We start from the raw sequence: 27,527 nt of genomic DNA on the forward strand, positions 1-27,527 counted from the left end.
ATACCGGTTGTTGCTGACTGTTAGATGTTCAGATGTACACTAGGAAGCTCAATTTCCATTTCCTTTTTTTCCAAAATCAAGTGGGGCCTACAAATGAGGCAAGTGCACACACAAATATTCTGAAGAAAAGTAGTGTGTTCAATCCACCACTCCATCCTTCCTCTCATTAATGTTTTTGAGAAGGCAGTGAAAGAAGACCTGTATGAATTATGGGCTCAGCATAGGAAGTTTTATGCCAGCTTAAGTTCTGATGAAAGAATTCGCATGAATCAACTGAGGGGGGACAAGGGAGGTGGTACAGTAATATTCAGTTCAGATGATTATTCCAACATTATGCAGAATATTTTATTTAATGAAGATAATTATGCACAGGTTTCTAAGAACCAAATAAATATTCCATATGAATGTATTGATAGTTATTTAGAAGAATATGACCTGGACAAACATATTACTAATGACCTCCTTAATTTTCTTACTAATTCCTATCCTAAGGTGACGGTAATTCATACATGTCCTCTTTCACTGCCTTCTCAAAAACATTCAGCATCCCAAAAATACACAAAAGCATCATTCAACCACCTTTTAGACCCATTGTTGCTGCCAGTGGCTCTAAAACGCATAACCTGGCACTATTTGTAGATAAAATGACAGAGCATGTAGTGGAGAGAGCAGCACATCTAGTTAAGGATTCCTGGGATATTCTAGGGAAGCTTAAACAAAACCTATGGGCAGTTGATTTGATATTTTTAACCACTGATGTGAAAGATCTTTTTTTCCTGTATTCCTAAGCAAGAAGGACTAGAATTATTTAGAGAGACGCTCTTTAACATGTTCCACCTTGAATCACGATAAAGTAAACCTGGTGTGTGAAATGATGGCAGTTATCCTGGAGAATTTTTTTTTTTATTCTTTGAGGGCCAGTATTTCCAACAAACGAGGAGTGCCATAGGGGCTGCCTACGCCCCTGTATATGCAAATGTAGTACTGTTAAGCTGGGAATTAAGATATGTATTCTACAAAGAATTTTGGAACAACATCCAGTTATATTGCAGGTTTTTGGATGACATCTTTATTTTGTGGAAGGGAAAAGTGGAAGATATCCCTGGCTTTATTAACCACCTAGAGAAAACTACCTCATTTTTGGAATTTACTTATAATTACAACACTAGAGGTATACATTCATTGGACACGGCAATTTCCCATACACCTACAGGTTTCAAATCTAATATATTTCGTAAGAGTATTTTTTGTAATTCTTACCTTCATTATACGAGCAACCATCCACTTTCAGAGAAAAAGAGCTTAGTCAATGGACAGACTATAAGAATTGCATGCATGACTTCAGAATTGAGTGATGTGAGGCAGAATTTTTCACATTAAGAGATCTGTTTTTAGAAAGATGGTAGAACAAATTATTGAGGAGGTTTACACAGGATGGGGAGAAAAATATAAGCCCCTCTTAGGAAATCACCCATTAACTAATATAGCCCCCACAGATCCTGGTGAAATGAAGATTTATGAGCATGCATGTATAGTGCAATACAGTCCTGTAGCATATGAAGTGAAAAACATATTAAAAAAGAACTGTAATATATTTAGGGTAAATAATGATGTGTTAACTGCATTGGGAGATAAACCAGTTTTTATCAGTAAGGTGGGCATGAATATTAAACATCTTATGGAAAATAAGTTGAATTTTACCGATAGAAGGTGGTTGTGGTACAACACCTTGTGAGAGGTGCTCCCAATGTACTAATATTTTCAAAGCACCTCAAACCCACCTAGCTAGTAAGATGGCATCTAAGGGTATATTCAAGAAAGGACATTGTTTTGCCACCAGAGTGATATGTGCAACGGATTCTATGTTGGGAAAATGGAGAGGGCGTTGAAAAGCAGAATCTATGAGAATGTATATGATGTTAAAAACAAGAAGGATACAAGCGCATTATATAGGCATTCCCTCACTTCTAATTTTAAAGGTTTTAAATTTGGTATTTTGGATACTGCGGGCATAGATTTGATGGGGGGGGGGTGACTGGAAGATTTTATTAAATAAAAAAGAGCTGGTTTGATAACTCAGACTAGCAGCTAATTTTCCACCAGGTATAAATGATTCCTTGACCATACTTTCAGCCCTGAAAGAAAAATCTTTGAAACTTCAACATTTTTACATGCATTACCGTGCCTGCATTTTTAAAAATATGCTGAAAGTATTTAATATATAAGTTTCCAATTTGTAAAAAGCTAAGTTAGCTTGAATATTAACATCCTGTGTATTTAGTATTGCTCATGTGACCATTTTACATGTGACTTTTTTGGCAATACCATTGGCTCAATTTTATCTGTTATGTAACATGTACTGGTATAAAAATGGTTCTTGATTTATTGTGCCTTATTGTGATGAAGTCTTCTATGTGAAAAAAGAAAGCGCTTAATCTTGGTGTGTTTTTTACTGCAATAAATGGAGTTCGTATACAAGCTTGTTTAGTATATTTTCTATTTGGTTCTAGGTCTCTGGTTCTGACAGAACCGAAGAGCTCAGGGTAGTTATCGGCATCAGAGACAAAATTTTCACTGGTGCCAATACAGTTGACACCGGGACTGTCAGAACCGGGAACTTCGAAGGCTTAGATGAAGTCATAGGAGGAACAATGGTCAGGTGAGAAATATGTAAGGTCCCAGAGCCAGAAGTGCTAAGAGCTAAGGAAGTAGCTAATCCCCTCACCACCAGGAGCTGGTCCACCAGCCTCAAAAAGTTGGACTCCATGAGGCTCTTGGTGGAGCAGACTGAGTAGACCGATGAGGACTGAGGTCTATGCAAAAATGGATATTTCAACCACAAACCAAAAGGCAATATTATTTTAACCACAAGAAAGACCAGTGAAAAACAGCTCTACTTTCCACCCAAATCAATTTATTGATAAAACCTTGTAATCTCGTCTCTAGTGCCTCAGCTCTTGCCTTTACAGAGTAAAAAAACTTTGTCCATTAATACATCCACATTATATACTCTTAACATTTCCAATAAATCAATTAAACAGTTAAATAAAACTTATTGATAAAACCTTGTAATCTCGTCTCTAGTGCCTCAGCTCTTGCCTTTACAGAGTAAAAAAACTTTGTCCATTAATACATCCACATTATATACTCTTAACATTTCCAATAAATCAATTAAACAGTTAAATAAAACTTATTCATAATTGCTAATAAAACAATCAACATATAAAACCCTGCCAGTTACACTCTTTGTTAAGCCCCCTGGGCTGTAGAGTTTCATATTTCATAATAAGAATAGCTTCTTTTTTCTTTAAAATGTATTTTAACAAATTTTCATTACCATACCGATTTTCTATTTTTTCTAAAACTGTAACTTTCATTTCTTTAATAACCCCCCCCCCCCATGTGCTAAATGGAAATGTTCTGCTACTGGGCTTAACATTTTTTTGTTTTTAACATCCCTAATGTGTTCCTTTATTCTCTCTGCTAAACTTCTTTTGGTCTCCCCTATATAATTTTTACCACATGAACATTTAATCAAATAAATTACTCCCCTACTCAAACAGGAGTATGAGCCCATGGTGTTAAAACTTCTATCTCCTATTTTTTCTGCCTCGTTTACTATATACTGACATATTGCACATTTTCCACAAGGAAATGTTCCCTTTTTAGTAATAACATTTCCTATCTTTTGTATTGGTCTTTTATATCTACCGGACTAAAAATCTTTTAAACTACGTCCCCTCCGATAGGAACACAAAGCTCAACATCTATTAGTGAAGGCACTTCTCTTCTGATTTGTTTCCAAAAACTTTTTACTATCTCATTCATTTTATTGGAAAAAACAGTATATTTAGTAACAAAAAACATTTTGGAACTTTCTTTCTTTCTATTTCTTTCTATTTATTATTTCAAAGTTACTATTCTTAATAATTCTCTTACTAGATATTCCTTCGTAACCTTCTCCATATAATTTTACATAACTTGATTTAACTTCATCTGAATTATAATCTCTCTCTAAAGTTATACACAATTTTTTTAGCTTCATTTTTTGCCTCTTTGACATCACTACATAATCTTTTGATTCTCAACATTTCTCCATAAGGTATGGACTTTAAAGTGTGTTCTGGATGACAGCTAGTGGCATGTAACATCCTATTCTTCTGAATAAACTTCCTATGTATCGTAGTATGAATCTTCTTGCCTACTTGTCCTTTCAAAAAAATATCCAAATAATTGATTTCCACACCTATCCTTATCCCATCAAATTCAATTTTATAATTGTTTTTATTTAAATATTCAACAAATTCATGAGCCAAATTTTTTCCGTCCTTACAGATGAAAATCAAATCATCTATAAAGCAAAAATATAGAAGCACATGTCTATTGAAAAACTGACTTCTATAAATGTGTTCAGTCTCTCAGTCCCATAAATAAATTAGCATAAACTGGGGCAAATGCCGCTCCCATAGCTGTTCCTACATTTTGTTTATATAACACTCCATCAAATTCAAAAATATTATTGGTTAAACAGAAGTATAATAATTCCATGATATATTGAGTCCTAGGTGTATCCTTCAAGAAATGTTGTACAGCTTTCAAACCTAAATGATGTGTGATGTTTGTATATAAACTAACCACATCCGCTGTAATAAAAAACATATCCTTGGTCCACTTTATTCCTTGTATTTTACCCAAAAAAATCATAGGAATCTCTAATATATGATGGCAATTTCACCACCTCTGTAATCTATGTTTCATGCAGAAAACTGCCCACATTATATGTAAAAGACCCAGTCGCCGAAACAATCGGTCGACCTAGAGGCTGTTGAACATTTTTGTGTAATTTTGGAACACAAAAAAACTTTGCTACAATGCTATTCTTTATATACAATTTATGTGTAATATCCTTGGCCAAAAAATAATGTAGCCTCTCTCCTTTCTTTAACAGATTATATAGTTCATGCTGTGCTTTCCCTAAACTTGTATCATCTACAGTACTATATACTTCCTCATTTTTTAAATGTTGTAAACACATTTCTAAATAATCAATAGAATTCAGGACCACTAATTTACGCCCTTTGTCAGAGGGTTTAAATATCTGATCATTATTCTGACTCATTTTTTGTAGTTTAAACCACTCTTCCCTAGTTAAATTATATTGCTTATTACTATCAACTGTTTCTTTCAGTTCCTTTTCTATAAGAAACTGCAATGCATTATTGAAACGTTGTATACAGGCATTCTTACAAGGAGGAAAAAAATATTTTTGGTTTTAATTTTGCTCAAATCAAACAGAATATAAGCATTATTCTCTACTTCAGACTCACAAGAAAAATAACATTCCCCGCTGGTAGTTGAATCATAATCATTTCCCACGGAGACAACTTGTTCTCCCTGGTTAAAGAAATATTCCTTCACATGCATTTTTCGTACTAACTCAGGAATTTCCCCTTTCACCTCATGTAATCGAGGTAATACAGTAGGTATGAACTTTAAACCTTTATCCAAAATTTTTAGTTCTACATCATCAAAAACATAGATAAATTAATCACATAGTCTTTTAGATAAACTGATTGTACCTTATTTATTAGTCCATTTGCTTCTGTTATAATGTCCTTCTCCCAGGTCTCTACCATAATCCTGTCCCTGCCAGCCTCTTTTCCTTGTGTTATAGCTGTTGTTATTTCCACCGGAGCCCCGAAATGTCCTGTGAAAAGATTGTTCCTCTGCTGCTCACTGCAAAGCTGGAAATTCTTGTCGAAATTCTTCCTCTTCCTCTAGCGAGGACGCTCCACTTTCACCCGACATAAAGCTCCTGTTCTTCTGTGGCCCGGAAATGATGTCATCTTTTTTGAAGCTAACGATCCGCCTTTTAGTACGCTGATTGGGCACAAGTAAAAAAGCTTTATTGTGCTCATAGTCTCGAATGTCTCTGTAATTTGTCTTCCGATGTGGAACAAAATCCCGGTATATGTGAGGCAGAGCACCTCGCTGGCCTTGTTCAAGAGAAATCTTGACCAATGGATGGGAGATCGCAGATATACCCCAGGGATTACCTCAGTGTCACTGCTCGACAGAGGCACAGCAAAATAATGGGTATAGTTCCCATACTAAAGGGGTGGTGTAAGCCACAAAACTATGGGCTAGGCTTGTAAATGCCCTCGGGCAGATAGCCTAGTATGAACCTATAAATCTTTTTCATATATTTTCAACTTGTCATTAATATCAGTTAGAAAATATTCTAACACTGAATTAGAAAAAGTTTTGACAATTTCCTCACAAAGATGTTTCGTCTCTGTCAATAACTTATCCCTTTTGATTCTGTCCCTCTCCACAAGAATGGTAACCCATTCTACGCTGCAACGATGTGCTGCAGCTATCCATCTTTCTTGAAAACGAACTTCTAACTCCTCCGACAGTTCAAAGGGAGAGGAGGGATTTTTTAAAGCTCTTAAGCCCCTAGGTGTTATTTCCAGCTCCAAATACCTCTGGAGACTATTAATGTTATAAAACACCGAGGCTTCCTTGAAAATGGATTTCTCCAATTGAGAGCATAAGTCCTGTACTGCTGGTATAGCTGATATATCTTTCTTTTTACCCACCATTGCAAAAGGATTACTTGTAACTCGTTGTTGAGCATTTTCCCATTTCTTAAATACATTTGACATAGATGTACTTGGTATATCCAAGTTACTAGTTCTTTGTCCACAATTTATACCGTCTCCCCCATCCGTTTTTCATATACTGCCACTGCTGTTACCTTCCACATTGTCATTACTAAAATCCATGTTGACTTCTCGAAAAATTTGAGTAAAGGAGCACAGAGTTTCACTGGTCATGGATATTTCAACCACAAACCAAAATGCAATATTATTTTAACCACAAGAAAGACCAGTGAAAAACAGCTCTACTTTCCACCCAAATCAATTTATTGATAAAACCTTGTAATCTTGTCTCTAGCGCCTCGACTCTTGCCTTTACAGAGTAAAAAAACTTTTTGTCCATTAATACATCCACATTATATACTCTCTTAACATTTCCAATAAATCAATTAAACAATTAAATAAAACGTATTCATAATTGCTAATAAAACAATCAACATATAAAACCCTGCCAATTACACTCTTTGTTAAGCCCCCTGGGCTGTAGAGTTTCATATTTCATAATAAGAATAGCTTCTTTTTTCTTTAAAATGTGTTTTAACAAATTTTCATTACCATACTGATTTTCTATTTGTTCTAAAACTGTAACTTTCATTTCTTTAATAACCCCCCCATGTGCTAAATGGAAATGTTCTGCTACTGGGCTTAACATTTTTTTGTTTTTAACATCCCTAATGTGTTCCTTTATTCTCTCTGCTAAACTTCTTTTGGTCTCCCCTATATAATTTTTACCACATGAACATTTAATCAAATAAATTACTCCCCTACTCAAACAGGAGTATGAGCCCATGGTGTTAAAACTTCTATCTCCTATTTTTTCTGCCTCGTTTACTATATACTGACATATTGCACATTTTCCACAAGGAAATGTTCCCTTCTTAGTAATAACATTTCCTATCTTTTGTATTGGTCTTTTATATCTACCCCGGACTAAAAAATCTTTTAAACTACGTCCCCTCCGATAGGAGACACAAAGCTCAACATCTATTAGTGAAGGCACTTCTCTTCTGATTTGTTTCCAAAAACTTTTTACTATCTCATTCATTTTATTGGAAAAAACAGTATATTTAGTAACAAAAAACATTTTGGAACTTTCTTTCTTTCTATTTATTATTTCAAACTTACTATTCTTAATAATTCTCTTACTAGATATTCCTTCGTAACCTTCTCCATATAATTTTACATAACTTGATTTAACTTCATCTGAATTATAATCTCTCTCTAAAGTTATACACATTTTTTTAGCTTCATTTTTTGCCTCTTTGACATCACTACATAATCTTTTGATTCTCAACATTTCTCCATAAGGTATGGACTTTTAAAGTGTGTTCTGGATGACAGCTAGTGGCATGTAACATCCTATTCATCTGATTAAACTTCCTATGTATCGTAGTATGAATCTTCTTGCCTACTTGTCCTTTCAAAAAAATATCCAAATAATTGATTTCCACACCTATGTGTATCCCATCAAATTCAATTTTATAATTGTTTTTATTTAAATATTCAACAAATTCATGAGCCAAATGGAGAGGGCGTTGAAAAGCAGAATCTATGAGAATGTATATGATGTTAAAAACAAGAAGGATACAAGCGCATTATATAGGCATTCCCTCACTTGTTCTAATTTTAAAGGTTTTAAATTTGGTATTTTGGATACTGCGGACATAGATTTGATTGGGGGGGGGGTGACTGGAAGATTTTATTAAATAAAAAAGAGCTGGTTTGGTAACTCAGACTAGCAGCTAATTTTCCACCAGGTATAAGTGATTCCTTGACAATACTTTCAGCCCTGAAAGAAAAATCTTTGAAACTTTAAGTATTTTAACATTTTTACATGCATTACTGTGCCTGCATTTTTAAAAATATGCTGAAAGTATTTAATATATGTTTCCCATTTGTAAAAAGCTAAGTTAGCTTGAATATTAACATCCTGTGTATTTAGTATTGCTCATGTGACCAGTTTACATGTGACTTTTTTGGCAATATCATTGGCTCAATTTTATCTGTTATGTAACATGTACTGGTATAAAAATGGTTCTTGATTTATTGTGAATTATTCTGATGAAGTCTTCTATGTGAAAAACGAAAGCGCTTAATCTTGGTGTGTTTTTTACTGCAATAAATGGAGTTCGTATACAAGCTTGTTTAGTATATTTTCTATTTGGTTCTAGGTCTCTGGTTCTGACAGAACCGAAGAGCTCAGGGTAGTTATCGGCATCAGACACAAAATTTTCACTGGTGCCAATACAGTTGACACCGGGACTGTCAGAACTGGGAACTTCGAAGGCTTAGATGAAGTCATAGGAGGAACAATGGTCAGGTGAGAAATATGTAAGGTTCCAGAGCCAGACGTGCTAAGAGCTAAGGAACTAGCTAATCCCCTCACCACCAGGAGCTGGTCCACCAGCCTCAAAAAGTTGGACTCCATGAGGCTCTTGGTGGAGCAGACTGAGTAGACTGATGAGGACTGAGGTCTATGCAAAAATGGACTTGGTGGTTAGTCCACAAAGAGATCAATCTTTGGGGGAGTATCTAGTCCGTGGTAAGTCCTTGAAAGAAAACTCCTTCGGTTCCAAGATTGGTGGACTGGAGGAGGGTGAAGTGTTCTGAGCTGAGGAAGTGGTGGGTGCCACAGTTGTCAGTGCGGAAATCGGCACTGATATCACCGGTGAAGACAGCTTCTCTCCCAGCGCTTCCACAGAAGCTGTGGGAACTATGGAAGACTTCACTTTAACTGGAGGTTTTGAAGAAAGTGAAGGAACCAAGCAGCTTCTGTTTTCTGACCCCTCATGCCAAGAGAAAGAGGAGGAGGAAGGGAAACTTACATCAGTTTGAGGTCACAGATAGAGCCTTGTGAAAGCTAGATTTTATCATGCCTTTGAGAATCATCTTATTGTTTCTCTCTACAAGGGCCCGGTGGCAAAATCCATGACAGATGGAACAGTCTTTCTGAAGATGCACTGGGCCCAAGCAGTACACGCACAAGTCATGACAGTCAGAGTTTGGCAGTTTGCAGTCACACTTCTAGCATCTCTTGAAGCCAGAAGTGCCTTTAGACATTTCAGCAGTATCAGTCAAACAAACACAAAAAAAACAAGGAAGGGAAATGAGAAAGAGATATAGTTTTTTTTTTTTTTTTTTTTAAAGGCATACCAGCAATGGTAACAGAGTTAACATAAAGGAAAGGGAAAGTACCAGCAATGGTATGGAAGATTACCAAATCGGTAGAGGAAACGAGGCATGCTACCAGTGATGGTATACCAGGAAAAAGATACACAGCAGTTAAGTAAAGAAGAGGAGCTGGGTAACTACTAAAGAAATAGCTATAAGGAGAAAAATATGGAAAATGTTAAGTAACACTCACAAATTGAAGAAATAGCTAGCTCGAGAGCTGACAGACGAGGAATGCATCTGGCACTTGAAGCAGCAAACGAGATCTGAAGTAATCTAGAGAGGAGTATTATGGGTAGAGCTAAGCTCAAGAGTTTTTGGAAGGTGCGAGCTGGAATAATGGCTGAGTCTGTTCCGAGATACAGACCCCAACCCACAGTCAAGGATTAAGTGAAGATTGACGACATTGGATTCTCAGGATTTCTCTCTGTGCTCTGTCTTCTAATTCCACTATTTTTTAAACGGTTCCTTTTGAGAAACCTCATATTCAGCCAGCTTTTTCATGTCATCATCTGATTTGTTTCATTTTTATCAGGCCATCTGAATGGCTAGTTAAAGCTTTTTCTATTTTTTTCCAGCGTTTTGTTGTTTGAATTGTTATATTCCTTTATCCTTCAGTGTTTCATTTGGTTTAATCACTTCTGAGTATATTTGATTTATTTTTCCCCTAAATTACTGGAAGCCAGCTGTTGAACTGTTTTATGCTGAACAGCTGCAGAATCCTTCCCAGACCGTGTTTTCTCTTCACCTTTTCTAATTGTTTTTCTTTCAGGTTTTCCTGATTTCTTCATTGCTTGCATCCAGGCAGTGTATTTACTAGGCAGTAACTCAAATTTACAAGCAGGTCGTCAGTTCTCCGGAATTCAGTGAGGTGTTTTCACAGCCCCTGATGCCCAATTTGATATCTACACAGGCGTCTGCTTGAGACCCTTTCGGAGTCTGGTATGTCGCAGAAATCTTCTTCGTCTTCCGAGCCTTTGGCTGTCTCTGCCTCGGATGGGTCCGGAGCCACCACGCAGGCACTGGCTTCTGAGGAGGCCTCTTGCACTACCGAATCTAGACAGAAAAAAGTCTTCTCATCCACCTACCGTTTATCTCAGACCGACGGATACTCTTAGGCCTAGAAGCCAGGCCACTCCTAGAAAAGCTGCCTCTAGCCACCATCTTGCTCCTGGTCAACCACCCGAAGCACAAATGCTTAAAATAGTGGAGGATCTCATTTCTTTTATCAGGGGTAGTCAGGCCACAACTTTTAAAAGGAAAAGACACCCTTCCCCAGAAATTATGACAGACCAGGATTCTGAGGAATCTGACTATTCAGATTTTGAAAAGGAACAACAACCTCTGAGTGCTTATGAGGATTCAGATCCAGAGGAATTCATTCCCACTGCCTCCCTATCAGAAAACCTTTTCTTTAGGGAAACCCTTCACACCCTCAGGGAATATTTCCAATGGGAATCTCAGGATTTCCCCCAGTCTAAGAAAACACTTGGAGGATTTTTGGACCTGCCCCAGCATAGACCCCTGGCCATCCCTCCTATTTTAGAAGTAGTGGATGATGTTTTCCATGAATCTAGCTTAGCCCCTGACGCCCTCCCACCTGCTCCCAGTAAACCTGACCGGCATTGCAGAGTACCGGATACTCTCAAATACCTGTACAGAAATCCTGCTGCAGACCCAGAGTTCATTACACAGGGACCTAAGGGATCTAAGATTAGTTCTGCCATGAATGCTGTTCCCTCTGACAAGGATTCCAGAGCTCTGGACAGATGGGGTAAAAAAGTATACACCTCTGCAACCTCAGCTATCGGAGCACAACTGTCAGTTCCATATGTTAAAATATCAACAACACGCTTTGGAACTATTAAAACAAAAGATTTCAACCTTTCCTGACTGTGCCAATTTGAAGGAGTTAGCAGATTTACTGTACTGTACTTGTCAAGTGGCCAAACACTCATTACACTGTGGATATGATGCCCTAGAAGCCTCAAGCAGGGGAGCAGTGTCAGGATCTGCCATTAGGAGACATGCATGGTTGAAGGAACAACCTCTCCCTGATCATGTCAAGTCTAAACTAATTGATGCACCTCTAGATAAGGATCGCTTATTTGGAGTAAAGGCGGAAGAGGTGCTTAAAAAGATGGAAGACAGAGCAAAATCTATGCAAACAGTAAAGGAGATCTTTCAGGTTCAACCTCCCATGTTCAGCAGATACTTTCCCTCTAAGCACTGATCCTTCCCTGCACCTAGCAGACAGGACCAAGGTAAGCCCCACAGGGACAGACCACGCAGGCCCCTATCCCTGGGGGAACAGAGAACCAAACAGTGGACCACTTCCACCCCAAAGGCAGGGAGTTCTAAGCCACCCTCCTATGGCAAAAACTCTCAATGACTCCCTCTCCCCCCTCTGTCCGCCTTTCACTCACCAAAAGCTAGAAGAAAGGCTCTCCCCCTGCAAAGAAAATTGGCTTTCTGTAACAAAGGACCAATGGGTCTTAAAGATAATTTTTTCAGGGATACAAATTCTCTTTCAGTGAACTCCTAATTCCACGAGGGTACACAGACTTGCCTCCAAATCAGTGAGCAGAGGCACTGAAACAGATAAACTGTTCATATCCCAGGGGACAGTAGAACCTGTCCCCTCAGATCAAACAGGCAGAGAATTTTATTCCAGACTATTCCTTGTTCCCAGAAGAGAGAGCACTTGGCACCCCATCCTGGATCTATCCATTCTGAACACCTCCCTGGTGGTCCTCAAATTCAAAATGCTAACTTTGCAGCAGCTGCTGCCTATGCTGACAAAAGATGCCTGGCTAGTGACTCTAGACCTAAAAGATGCCTACCTCCACATCCCCATAAGGGAATCCTGTAGGAAATTCCCGCGCTTCAGAGCAGGCTCACAACACTTTCAGTTCTCTGTGCTCCCTTCTGGCTTATCTACTGCACCCATAGTATTCACCAAATGCTTAGCTCTGGCCATAGCATTTTGCAGACAGAGAAATATACAGATTTACCATTATCTGGACGACTGCCTCATTCAGGCAGAGTGCAAAGAAAGGCTGCTCCAGGACCTTCTCTTTGTCAGAACCCTCCTAACTTCCATAGGGTTCACCATCAACGAGAAGTCGTCAAAGCAAACACCCTCCAGGAAGATCATTTTCTTGGGAACACTGCTGGACACAGCATCCCAAATGGCCTTCATATCCCCAGAAAAGCAGAGCTTCCTGCCTCTCTACTTTAGCCAGCTAGCTTCCAGAAGTCACCTCACTGCGAGGCAGTTCTTGCAAGCCTTGGGGTATGGGGCTTCTTGCATCCTTCTAATTCCTCTGGCCAGGCTTCACATGAGGAAACGTCAGTGGTATCTAAAGAATCTTTGGTGTCAGCACTCTCAGCCTCTAGAGATCTCTCTCCCTCTGATCCCCTGTATAAGGGCCGAGTTTCTCTGGTGGGCAGGGGCCTTTGCCAAGAACAAGGGTCTTCCCTTCATCTTCCATCCTACCTACCAGACCATCACCACCGACACCTCAGACATTGCTTGGGATGCTCACTTAGCAGGCAGGTGCACCCAAGGTCTTTGGGTTGCCAAGCACCTTCCCTTACACATCAGTCAAAAGGAAATGATGGCAGTACAAAACATCTGTCAAACCCCATCTCAGGCCTGGGGTTCTTCTTATCAAAAGAGAGAACACCACAGTAATGTGGTATATCAACAAACAGGTAGGGACCCAATCTTACCCCCTGTGCAGGCTAGCCATGAACCTCTGGCTGACAGCCATCTCCATGGGTTTACACCTAATTGCCCAATACCTACCAGGGGTCAACAACACCCTGGCAGACCACCTAAGCGGAAACTTACTGGACCCCCATGAATTGCAGCTCCACAGGAAAATCATTTTGCAAGTCATTCCGGAGGTGGATCTCTTTGCTGCGTACCTCATCCACCAGCTGGAAAAATTCTGTACCAGAGAGTATCACCACCTAGCGTGAAAGGTGGCTGCCTTGACCTTCCCCTGGAACTCCCTCTTTGTGTACACATTCCCTCCTCTGCCTCTTATTCCCAAGGTATCGATCAAGATAAGGGAGGAGAGACCAAAGGCCATCCTCATTGCTCCAGATTGGCCCAGACAGCATTGGTACCCCTTACTGCATGGCTTGACATCACAGCCTCCCAGACAGCTTCCCCTGATCTCAGACCTCTTGACCCAGGTTGGGGGGGGGATGCTGCACCCAGACTTGCAGACTCAAACTGTCAGCATGGCTAATACTTCAAAAGCAAACAAGGGGTTCCTGTTAAGCAAACAGGGCCTAGACATCATCACAGAGGCCAGAAGGCCCAGCACCAGACATTATTACGCAGGGAAATGGAAAAGAATTTGCTCCTGGAGCCAGTCCAGAGGGGCAGTACCTCACATCTTCCATCCCTCTTATCTTGGACTACCTAGCTGAGTTACTCAATAGTGGCCTCTCCTTCTCTTCTATTAAGATCCATACCTCTGCCATTTCAGCTCATTTCAATTCAGACCAGCCTCTCTTCTCACATCCTTTGATTAAACAATTCCTCAGAGGGGCTTCTAATATCAGACCTCCCAGAAGGCCACCCATGCCAGCCTGGGACCTGAATTATGTTTTAGAAAAACTAACCTTACCTCCATTCAAACCTGCTGCTTCAGGAGAATTGAGATACCTCTCCTGGAAGACTGCTTTCCTGCTAGCTATCACCTCAACCAGAAGGGTTTTAGAACTTCAGGAACTCATGGCCGTTGAGCCCTTCATCATTTTCCATGCAGACAGGGTCTCCCTGAGGACTAACCCCTCCTTTATGCCTAAGATGGTATCTGATGAGATCCTCAACGAGGCCATACATCTGCCCACCTTCTTTCCTAACCCTCAAAACAAGGGGGAAAGAATTCTGCACTCACTAGACATGCACAGACAACACAGATACTACCTGGACCATACTAAACCCTTCAGAAAGACCAGCTTCTGGTCAGCTTTGCCCTAGGGGCAGAGGGAAAGCCCATTTCCAAGAAAACCATTTCCAAATGGATATCACACTGCATCCGTTTCTGCTACAGACAACATGGGAAATCCCCCCAAGTCTATTCGTACCCATTCCATCAGGGCAGCCTCCACTTCCACAGCATTCCTGAGAGGAGTTCCCACCAGGAACATCTTGGAAGCTGCCACCTGGACCTCTTTTCTATACCTTTACAAAGCATTACTACCTACCTCTTTTCTCTTTTAAGTCTAGGGCAGGGTTTGCCTCTGCAGTTCTGCAGGGCTTGCTGACCCATGCCTAGGGCTCTAACTAATCCTTCCACCCCTCTCCTCAGCTTTGGGAATCCTCCCACAGATGATGACTGCAACAGTGAAACAAGAAGAAATAGTACAGTTGTATACACTTACCATAAATGTAGATGTTTGAGTGTATTCACTGTTGCAGTCCTGGTTTTCCTCCCTCCCCCTTATATCCTCTTTTTCTAGGGGGACATAAGCTTCCCACGGTGGCTTTTAGCCACCAGGACCACTTTACCATATTTCCTTGTGCTTCTGATGGGTTAGGGCAAGAAAAACTGATGTAATGGTGTTGGCTGCCTTGCTTTATAGCACTGTGACGACCTGACATCAGACTACAGGTAACAACAGCCGATGTAGAAAAACATTGACTCTGGTATTCAGGCCAGCCGATGGCTACCACAGCAGGGATAACCCACAGGTGATGACTGCAACAGTGAATACACTTGAACATCTACATGTATGGTAAGTGTACACAACTGTTGACAGTATGCATCCATCTTGAAAGTCCAGAGATTTTAGTTACTGATCAAGACATGGCTCCTGGGGAACAAGTAAAACTGGGAGAATTTGACTTGGAGCAGCCTGATCAATAGCCTGCCCTAGTAAAGTGTTACAGATGTTAAGATAGTCAAGGTCATCTTGACCTGAAAAGAAGGGTGATAGATCAGATATAAAGATCTCAAGAGACCACCTGAAGGTTCCTGCAAGAAATAAACAGCTTACATTATTCTTATTCCCCTGAAATTAACTGTAAGCTTCATGGTTGTGTGATTCAGCAGACACACTGGTTCAGCTGATAAATTAAAGTTAGGAACTCCCAAGTTGAAACACAAGGTCAATAACGTATTCATGCATAAGACTGGCCTGAGTGATTTCCAAATTGAAACCAATGTCATTCATACTGCATCAAAACTTAATGGACTACGTCCACGGAATTGTCCTCCACTCTGACATTAAAATGACCCACAACCAACCAGTGAGGGTTATAAAATAGAAGAAATAAGAAAGTCCACAAATTTTTGTAAAAGGTCCGACATTACCATGGGATGATAATCAGCAAGACAGCCAAAATAAAGGCCCAGTCTTGTAGCATGCATGTTAGTTTACCAAAAAAGAAAAAATAAATGTTAGTTGACCAGTCTGAATATGATCAGAAGAAATGGCAGTACAGGGGATGATATCAATTCCATCCCACCAGCTCATTCATGCCAAAAATGGTGAAGAATAAAAAAAAAAAAAAATAAGAGGATCTAGGGACAAAAAAAAGAAAAAAACAAGTTTATACCTAACCCTGTTTTAGTGATAAACACTAGGTCAAAATTATGTATTAGGTGAGGCAGAATTATCATGAATGAACCTAGCATTGACGTACAAAACCTGGGCAGAATCAACAATAACACTACTGGGCTCACTTTTATAAACGTCATAGATGAAGTCTCACTAAGTTTACCTGGCACATAGTATCGGGTAGTGTTTCTTTCTCCATGTGCATGTTTCTGGTGAGTGTTGTCCACTTTTAATGTATAGAGGAACAATATGTTCAGTAGTCCTTATTTGATGAAGCATAAAAAGATGGATGATGTTGCTGTTTCAGTTGTCAAGGGGATGCTTACTGGAGCCTCAGCTTGGGGTTTTGTATATATACATCGGTATGATGTCTGAATAGGTACTGCGAAGACATACTCATTGTCTCCTTTGTGCAATTGTGGGAGGTATTCATTGTTACAAATGATAATTGAATTGTTATATTTTTGCAGTGGATTCTGTTTCTTCTGTACTGCTAAATTCTTCATCTTCATGTCTGAATATTGTGTTTCATTAGTCTGGTGATTTTTGGGGAAAGCATCAAGGATATGGTTATATTTTATCTTTTGTAGGCCTTTATTCAGCCACCATTGCTGAGGTTCATTATCATTTTAATAGAAAGAAGTCCTAATTATAGACCATTTATGATGGACGAGTTGTGTGCATGGCAGCTGAGACAGGCATTTACATCTTGTATGCGTTCGGCTACTATATGGTGAGGTTTTTATCTATATCTGGCCTGATGGCAGGGAGGCATTGTACCTGTGGTATCTGTGTGATTTACACCCACTACTGGTATTCATTTAGACTGATAGTCTTCTGATTCTAGCAGTAGAAACCCAAGTGGGTTTGGGCCAAGCTTACATATATTATGTATACAGTCAGTGATAACCCTAAGCTGGGTCTCATTAGTGATGAGAAGATGTTAAGAGAGTGGAGTGCCCATAGGTTGGGTTATCTTGCTAAAAGTGGCCCTGAGGAGACTAGGTTGGGTTGGTTATCTAGTTTTGCAATGAGTACCTTTTTTAACACAACTGTATTTTTATGCAGTCTTTTCAGGTTACCAGTAAAAGATTCCACCAGCACAAAACACGTCCAAAACACAGACGTTGCATGAAAAACAACTTGAGCATACAAGAGGAACTGACAGCTTTGGTATTCTGGCTAATGGGATGAAGGGCATTGCAAGTAATAGTTGTAATTGCAATGGCATTTGGCAGCAGGCATCTTGTAAATTTTGTAGGAGAATCTTCAGTGACTCTACATACTTTTATGAAGCTCCTTAACTGAATTTTCTAAGGAGCCTTTGAGTTTCCATAAAATTACTTGAATACTGCCTGATTTGAGCACTGCTGTGCTCTCTCATCTTTATGGCTGAATGCAGTTATGTCCTACACACAGATATTGCCTGAATCTTTAGAAAGTAGAGAAGACAAATGCAAACATAACTGCCACCCTGTTTACTGCATACCATAGTTTTCAAGCCGGAAGCTAAAATAAAACCACCAGAAGTATCTCCTACATTGTTCTACATGTCAAGCAATGTGGCTTTGTGGTTCTGTATGGTTGCTTGAGCCCAAGCAGGAGAGAAGATAAGCAGATGGAGGTATACTGAGGGCTGTTAATTCTCTGAACAGAGACTAGAAAATGCCATGGTGTTAGTCTTTTCTTTGTGTGAATTGTAGTAACTGGACATCATTATGGTGCTAAAACTGTCAACATTTGTAGCACAGAAAGATGTTAAGGTGGCATTTTGGAAATAAACTGTTAACAGTGCAGACTTTGATTTACATTAGTCATGGTGGTTAGTGAAGTATATGGTATTAGTAAAATATTACCATTCTGCAATGCATATGCTTAGTTCAGATCCAGTACTCTGACTTACCGTTACAAAAAGAATATAGGAACATTATAGAGTAGTGGCAAGAAAGATTAGAATTATACATATGCAAGTCTGTGAACCACTATAAAAGCCTTGGTCTTTAAAGGTTGCAATATACTAGATTCCCCATGTAAGCTGCAGTTATTTAGCTGTTGACTTAGTTTCTATATCTTTCCTTATAAAGTCACATTGGCACCTGCCTTGCTTTTATCTTGCTCACAGTTTGCCACTATTTTACCAAAGGGCTTACCTGTACACGTTTCTTACTTAATGATAGCTGTTTTCTTGAAACAAGTTTTGATATCTGCAGCCTTTGAGTTTTGTAATTATGAGTTTTCATTTGTTACACAGGTATATTTTCATTTGAATCTGTTGAGGTTCTGTCCTCAGAAAATTGTAAGTTGCTTCTTTCGTTAGGCCTTTCTTCCAAAATAGTTTTTTAGCATTTTCCACATACTTGATTATACAGTGAAGCAGATATGGCCTAATAATAACCCATTTATATTGCCACAAAGTAGGAAACAAAATTATTACTTAGTGTATACAGCTGGCACAGCACATTTTAATTGGGCTCATAACTCTAAACAACAGAAGATATAGAAATATGGGGAAATGGTGAGGACCAGAGTCCCGAATTAGTAGTAGTATTTTTTTACATTGCATTCTACTGAAATGTTTACCTTGCAATTACTGACGTTTCACAACACGGCTGTGTTCGTGTTCCTTTTAGACCATGTATTGCTACCTGTACAACAGCACAGACAGAACAGCCAGGATCAAATGTATGGGAAAAAGAACTGGATTCTGGCTGGACACCAGCAGGACCAAGTTTATCATTCATTGGACATAAGGTAAGTCATGTGTGCAGCTTTGTAATAACCAGTAGTATGAATTTACTTTTTATGTATGTCGTTTGTTTTCTTTAGGACAGTACGGTATCTGTCACATATAAACTTAATTTTTTTAAAAAACATGAGGAAAGTCTGTTTCATTAAATTAGTTATTAAATGCTTGGCAGTATAACCTTGAGTTATGATAATGAGCTTTGACCAGGATGTGCATCTACTTTGTATTTCCAACAGTTTTTATGTAAGTATGTATGCATTCATGATGTGTGTCTAATACTGTTAGCTTGTGGTTAACTTGGTTGTTGCCACATGCTTGAAATGACAAGTGCCCTACCACCCACTAACCTGATCCTAGTAAATTTCACAGCCCTTCCACAACCTTTTTTTGATAAAGAACATATTCTGCCAGAACCCTGCCTGTAACCCAAAACTTCCACCTGCTCATGGGAACAGGATATCAAATGCACTTTCACCACCTCTCTCAAATCAGTGTCATTGCCTGTTACTTCCAGTCATACCATTTTTGTTTCTTCTTCACATCTCTCCCAAATCCTCTTCGCCAAATTGTCTTCTGCTTTTTTGCACATGTTTCTGAACCATTGTAATCTATTCTCCTGATCTTATTTGCAATCAGGGCTACTTTGGCTTCTAGTTTGATATCATTTCTTCATATGTCTCACATTGGACATCCTGCCACCCTTCTCAGGCATTTTTTTCTCCATCACTTTTAGCTTCCTCAGTGGGTCTTACCTTACAGCCCAGATTTCTGTCATACAGAAACACTAGTCGAACCACTGTTTTATTCAACTTAATTTTCAGCTTCTTTGGCATTATTCTGTTGCACACTACTCCTGACACTGTGTGCCAGTTGGCTATAACCTTTCATGCTATTTTTGACCTCCTCATTCTCCTCCACAACCTCTCCTAGATACACAAAGATGTTAATCTGTTGCACTATTTCCCCTTCTATCTTGATTTCAGCTTCTTCTAATTCCCCCATTTGCTGCCTTAATAACTGTCTTATCTTTAATCAGTTTTGTCCCATGTGCATTCAGATTTGCATTCCATTCCTCCATTGTTTCTGAAGTTTCTGTTCAGAGTCTGCTTGTAATGCCACATCTGCACACTGCAGCTTTGTTGATCTGTTCCCTCCAACCTGTTTGCTAATGTAGTTAATCACCGGTATGAACAGAAGTAGGCTGAGAGTTGAACCCTGATGCACACCTGCTCCCACTGGGAACCCCTCTGAGAGTCGGAGCACTGTCTGGACCTTTGAAACTGGGTCATTGCAAATAGCCTACACTGATTCTACTAATGTTTCTACAACTTCAAACCATTACAGGACTGCCAAAATCAGCTTTCTTGGCACCTTGTCATATGCCATATGTAGGTCTAGAAGTGCCCATCTGGACTGCTTTCTCATCTCTAGATTCTACTCTGTCTGACTACACTCATATAAATATCAGGTCATTTTTGCTACATCTGGAAATGCATCCAAACTGCTCATCTCCTATCTTAATCTTTGACGATTCTGCAAATCTCTAACACTTTCACACAGTGTGACAGGAGTTTGATAACTCTATACTGCCAAGAGTTGTGAATATCCCCTTTGTTTTTGCACACTGGCACTACGATTATTTTCCAGTCATTTGTGATGCGCCTTTCTTTCTGTATTGCTATGGGTACTCTCAAGCAATTTCTCCGGTGAGTAAGAGATAACAGCCTCCATAGCAGTCTTAATGCATTTAATAGAACAGTGTACATTTTATAGCTCATGAACATTTTCTTATAGCTAAAATTAATTTTTTGAAAGCATACAAGCTGTTTTTTTACACCTGAGATAGAAATAGAGGTAAGAAAAGACAATGGTCAGTGTGAACACTAGCTGTAGCATTCCCTTTAGCATAGGCAACCTGAATTTAGGTTAAGAAATGCCTGTGGGTGCAGCTGTCCATTTGGGGCAATCATACCTATCTGGAGTGTCGAACTTCATTTTTTTTTTAAGATGTACATAGTTTTGTATGTTTGTTCTAAGTCAGTAAAGGTTGGGGTGTTTTGAAAATGTATTTAGTTGTTTTGTTTGAGGATTTGCACTAAAACAAAAAGCCTTACATTTTTTTGAGAAACACGCATTCAAAAAAATGGCATGTATAATAGGTGGAAACAGTAGCTTTTTATCATAATAGCTACACTCTCCATATTATCTTGGAACATAAATGGCCTTACAGGTGTACACAAAAAGAAAAGAGTATTAAATTATATTAAGATATGCATAGTGCAAATAACAATGCTGAAGGAGACACATATGGAATGAAGTGAGCATGTGAATTTGACAAAGAATTTCAGATATTCAGCAGAATATCAGGGACAAAGGAACCTGGGAGTAATTATGCTAATTGCTAGATGGGCTCAAATAGTGATTGAATATGGGGAAAAACAATAATGTTAGATTTATGGTAGTAAGGGGCCATTGGTAAGGGAGGAGGCTTTATATTCAACCAAAAACTGCTATTATGAAAGTTAAGAAAATTTTGGGAGAAGTAATCAGCTTTATAGCACAGAATATTACTTATTGGTGGGGACTGGAATTTGATCTGCAGTAGTGAGGCTTTATCAATAGAAGCTTGAAGGGAAAGTATAACAAGAGGTTAGATGTCTGAAGAAATTTATGAAAATGTTTTGTATGGAAGATCTGAATTCAGTAGTAGAAACTCAGATGGAATTTACATATTATTCCCCAAGGGTACAGTAGCTGAGCAAGACTAGATAGAGTTTATATTTCACAGGAACATGTGCATTTGATTGAAAGCTTCAATGTACATCCAGTAGCTATTTCAGATCATATACAGAGGAAAAACGAAGATAAACATGCAAAATAATGAAGTAAAATGGGACAGTGGCACTTTCTAACCTATTTATTAAAAAGAGAAGAATTTAAGGAATGGGTAGTATAAATTATTTGAGAGTTAAGGAAGATAGAAATATCTTCAGAGGTTATAGCTAGTGAGTGAGATAAAATGAAAATTGAGTTTAAAAATAGGGTAGCAACAAAAATGCGAAAGAGAGAGAAATAGTAATAGGAATTATTTAGAGGGGTGGACAATATTTGAAGTATTGCAGAGTAAGGAGAATCTCCTAGAACAAGAAGAGGTGTAACTACAGAGTGCTAAAGAAAAAAAAAATAAGGGAGAATCTGGGTAATATACAGCAGTTTAGAAAAATTGCTATTAAGCAACTATATTTTGATAACTCAAGAGCACAAACGTATAGCACAGTGACTTAGACAACAGAAAATAGAAAAGGTTGTTGCCAGACTTAGGGAGCCTATAACAAGAAAAATATCCAGAGATCCTCTGTAGAGGTATTAGAGAGAGTTAAGAAACTATGAAAATCTGTCTAAAACAGAGAAATGTGGAATTCAAGAAAGAGATATTTATGGAAGACTTAATTATGCCAAGGTTAGCGGTGGATGAGGCACAGCAACTAACAGTTAATAGGAGGAGATGACAGAAAATGTTGATTATATAATCAATTTTCAGGAAAGTCAGACCAGATGGTATTCTTAAGGAAGTTTGGAAGTTAAGAGGAAAGAAAGTGGTAAAGATTTGGAAGATTTTGTTTTAACAGTATTTTAAAAGGAGGGGAAACACCAACATCCTAGAAGAAAGCTGTGGTGTCTGTATTATGTAAGGATGGTAAAGACCCATCAGACCCAGCTTCCTATAAACCCTTTTAAGTTGTAGACCATGCATATAAAGTGTTTATGTCTATACTAGCTTAAATAATGGCAATTTTGTTGCCAGAATTGATAGTGTGGTTTTGTGGATGGGAGGCAAATATTTGACAGCATTAATAGAAGGAATCTGAATTTAAGAAAATACTGCTGTTGTTGGTGGGTCTTGATGCAGAGAATGCATCTGACAGGGTAAGCTGGGATTTTGAGTAGGGCAATGAAAGCATTTGCATTCCTTGTTAAAATAACAAGGTTAATTAGGAGTGTATAAGAGGGATTGGAGGCAAGAATTAAAGTGGGAGGGATCCTGTCTTATAAACGGTGTTCGTACACAGGAATCAGGCAGGGCTGTCCTCTTTCCCATTTATGTGCTTTATGTTTAGAGCCATTGGCAAAGAAAATAAGGAACACAGAAATGCAAGGATATAATTGGTATGGTAATCAAGAAAAGTTGGCTTTATTTGCAGATTATACTATTTTGTACTTGATAATTCCAGAAAAGGACATTTCTGTGCTGTGGAACATTGAGACAGTTTCATTTATTTTTGAGGTATAAAATTCATGAAATAAAACCAAGGCTATAGCTGTAAATAATGTACTCACAAACTAAATGGTTCAGCGATATCCATATTTATGGGGACAGGATAAGATGAAGTATTTAGGAGTATGGATTTAAAATACTTTTGTTATGGCAGCTAAGAGTATGTGAGAAGAGACTAAACAAAAGATAGTACAAAAACTGAGAAATTAGAACACTCTATGTCATGGATATTAAGATACATGCAGTGAATAAGATTTTAGTCCCTTTAGTTTTATATATGGGTCAGACATATTTTTATCAAACAGAGAAGCTGTAGACGATAGTAAAAATTTGAAGGAATTTATCTGGGATGGAAAGAGGGCAAGAGTCAAGTTGGATAAGTTGATCCTTCCATTAGAACAAGGTGTTTTAAGATTACCTGATTTGAAGGGTTGTTTTAGAGATACACAGTTAAGACTAGTACATAACACAAGCAGAAGGTTGACATTTAAAATAGAAAGGGATGATGACGAAGCAGGGCGAGGTTCAAGAAATGGAGAGTGGGATTTTGGGTGTAGGTACTTGAGAATAACAATCATACAGACTGTTATATTCATAAAGTTGCAGAAAGTATTCTATGAACTAAGCCAACATGAGAGTGGAGAAAGGAAATTTTTACCAGTAGAGATGACTGCAAGTAGGAATGCAGGAAATAGGCAAGATAGGAATACAATTTACTGGTGAAAACTGTCAAAGGAACCAAGGTATTAGGAGCAAATACATAGAAAAGGAAAGGTAATAGAGTGGGATGAGGCCAAGGAGACATTTTGGCTGAAGGCTAGAGACAGCGTTCCTTACCAGGGACTGATCTCAGAGTATAAGCAAAGAGAATGGGATAGGGGGATCTTAAATGAAAGACCTGCACTTGTGGAGTATTTAGATGAATGTAGAGCATAAGCCACTGGTAAAAAGGGGATAATTAGTAGGACATACAAAATATTGCATGATAACCATCAGAATAAATTGGAGAAGGTTAGAAAAGAATGAAAAGAGACTGGAAAAGCAGGTTACAGGAGAACAATGGGAAGACATATGTATGGCTCCAAAGTGTGCAACAAAGTCCAGAAGATTTAGGATCTTTGTTTAGAAGTGTTGGTGTAGGTATTTTTATACCTCTAGCAGACTTTCAAAGAATTTTTCCCCAGCTGTGCAGCACATGTTGGAGGTGTTATGGGGAAAAATAGGTAAATGGGGAACATATGATCTGAAGTAGTTAACTTCATTTGGTCAGTAACCTGAGGGATACGGATCCGATCTCGGATCAGAGCCAGCAACTTTACAAAGCTTAGATCTGAGCTCCTAGCTCCTCCCCTTACCCATAATCCCCTGCCAACCCTGACTGACCTCAGATCTAGTTTGCCGCGCTTCTGAACAGCAGCTAAATTGCGAGCTCCTGGTCTTTTGGTCAGATAAGTCCTTGTATCTTAAATTTTTCTCCTTAAACTTGTGTGATTGTGTTGTGTTGGTTAGGTTTCCCTTCTTATGACCTTATTTTATATAACCTCTTTAAATTTTTCTAGTCAAATATTCCTCCCCATCCCTCGCTGGTCATAGTCTGTGTGTGTGTTTAGTGTGTTTGGGGCCTACTGAGTGAGTTTTCTTTAGCTAACATGTCTGAGGCCCCAAAACCAATATTTTGTAAGTGCACCGAATGTGGCCATAAGCTCTCCCCAGCGGATGGCCACACTCAGTGTGTCCGGTGCCTTGGGGTTGAACACCTCTCCTCTGGGTGTTCTATCTGCACGGCGTTCAACCCCAGGGCACTGAAGGACCGGAGGTCGAAGCTGATCGTAGCGGGACTCTTGCCCCCGGATTCGGCTTTGGCCGCCGGTGCTTCTGTGGCCTCCTCCCAGGCTTCTGTGGCGTCCACTCCTGCCTCTCTCCCCCCGGCCGGGACTGAATCTCCCGTTTCTGTGCCGGAGGAGAGGGAGGCCAGGAAAGAAAAAAGGAGGGAGAAGCACCACAAACGGCGGGCCGAGGCCTCCGCTTCACCCCCCCGGCTAAGTGGGCTTCTCCCTCCAGGGCTTCTAGGTCTCCTCCTTCTCGGCTCCGGTCTCCATGCTTCTCACCAGGACCCGAGGAGGAGGAGACCCGATCTCCGTCGAGGTCATCGAGGCAGCACTCCCGGCCAGCCTTGGTGGCCTCATCGAGATCCACCCGTAGCCTTTCGGATGCAGATTTGGACCGGATGATGCGAAGGTTCATCCAGGCCCAATTGCAGATGGGAGTGCTCCTGCCTCCCCCCCCCCCCCCTCCGGGGGGGAGCTCAACACCCTTCTTTGCCCCGATAGCTCCTTCTCTGACCCACTTCCCAGGTTCGGAGCGCTTGGAGCCGGGCAACATTGGAGCCGGAGTGGGTCGGCACCGACAGTATCAGGTACTTCGGCTCCGACTCTTCCTTAGAGTCTGTCGGATCCTTCCTTGTTGGATCCGAGCTCTCAGAGCCGTGGTCTGAGCTTCTGATCCGAGGGGATCGGTGCGCCTTCGGCTCCGTCCAGGTCGGAGCACACTGGTCCTTCGGATCCGATGCTCTCGGCGCCGGTTCCGATCCGGGCGAGGGTCTACTCTCGGATCCGAGAGAGAGCGGCTCTCCCTCAGCCTTCAATGTGGTGGAGAGGGCTCTGAGTGCATCCAGGCCCCCGGTCCTTGCTTCAGCTCTGTCCTGCACTCCCTCTCGGTTGGGTAAGGCTTCCATCACCCGGCCACAGGGACAGCCTGCTTTGACATCTCGGGTCGTTCCCCTGGAACAAGATGTGGCTGGTGAGACATCTTCGGACAGCCCCCCCGAGGATGTTCCTCACAAGCGAAAGTGCAAGAGGCACGTGGACTCCCCCGAGTCCATGACAGAAGACACGGATTTGGATGAGGGGGAAGGCTCCCAAGGACACCCCCGAGGATGTCTCCTTTGGAGACATCATGGAAATGCTTAGGATCAGGGGGGGGGGGTCCGCCCCCAAGGCTTCCTCAGACGAACCCGTGTTCCTGGAGGCGTTCGAAGCAGGCCCATTGGGTGTCCCCTCCGGCCGACCCCTTAGTGGACCTTATTACCACTAGGGTGTGGAAGGAGCCGGACACTGTGTGGAGCCAGTCCCCAAACGTCCAGACAGAATCCTAAGCCCCCCACTGAGAAGTCGCATTGGAGCAAGGGACCCCCCCATAGATGCCATGTTAGTGGCGGCAGCCACCAAGAGGGAGTTAGCCCAAGAGAGTCCCTCGGTCCATCCCCCGAGCAAGGAGTCTCGCTTGATGGACCATCTTGGGAAGCGGGTCTTTAGTTCAGCGACCTTCGCTGTAAGGTCCCGGAACTACATGGCACATGTGATTCAGCTACAGCGAGACCTTATTAAAGAACATGCTGCATCGCCCCCCGAGTCCATGTCGGCGGAGGACAAACAGTTGTACTCCACTCGCATGGCCACTCTTAGGTCTATATCCAACACCTCTATGTGGCTTGTATCCCACGCTACAGAGGGAGCCACTAGAGCCAGCGGAGCGGGCCTAGTTATGAGGCGTCAGGCCTGGCTCCGACATTGTGATTTTGCGGAACCCTTCAAGGCGTCCTTTGCGAATGCCCCATTTGATGGTTCTGCCTTATTTGGCAAGACAGTTTGTGAGACTTTAGTCCAGAGCGAAAAGGACAGGAAGCCATTGTCTGCCGTCGGAGTCAGCTTCTCTGCTCCCCAGAGGTCCTTCTCCAGGAACCAAAAGGGACAGAAGAAGATGTGCTTCTGAAAGTCGCAACAGTCCCAGTCCGCTCCGGACTCCCAGTCCTTCCGTGGCAGAGGAGGGACAGGGTGGACGCTGCCCTAGAGGCAGAGGGGGCCCAAAAAACTTTGGGTCCAGAGAAACCTTCTCTGATCGGCCCACGCAGCAAACCTGAGGGGTTGCCCGACTGCTCCACTCTGGAGGCAGTCGGGGGCACTTCTCAAGGCATCTGGCCGCTTGGGAGTCCATTACAACAGACCGCTGGGTGCTTCGTATCATATCCAGAGGATACAGAATTCCCCTTTCTTACATTCCCTACACTCCCTAACACCTCCCCGATGTT

General features: G+C 40.6%; 1 protein-coding gene across 2 annotated transcripts in view; it reads left to right on the forward strand.

The window, feature by feature from the left end:
* Positions 1 to 27,527, forward strand: part of CENATAC (centrosomal AT-AC splicing factor) — a 484,230-nt gene that overhangs the window by 304,834 nt on the left and 151,869 nt on the right. Inside the window, exon 7 of one of the 2 annotated variants that reach the window (XM_044080937.1) lies at positions 19,049 to 19,169. The exons of the other annotated variant lie outside the window; for it this stretch is intronic. Within the exon in view, the coding sequence (XP_043936872.1) occupies positions 19,049 to 19,169 (121 nt within the window). The remainder of the gene's footprint in view (positions 1 to 19,048; positions 19,170 to 27,527) is intronic. 2 annotated transcript variants of the gene reach the window in all.

The sequence above is a fragment of the Protopterus annectens genome, chromosome 8.part0, assembly GCF_019279795.1.
Source record: "Protopterus annectens isolate FY-2018-M chromosome 8.part0, PAN1.0, whole genome shotgun sequence".
Lineage (NCBI taxonomy): Eukaryota > Metazoa > Chordata > Ceratodontiformes > Protopteridae > Protopterus > Protopterus annectens.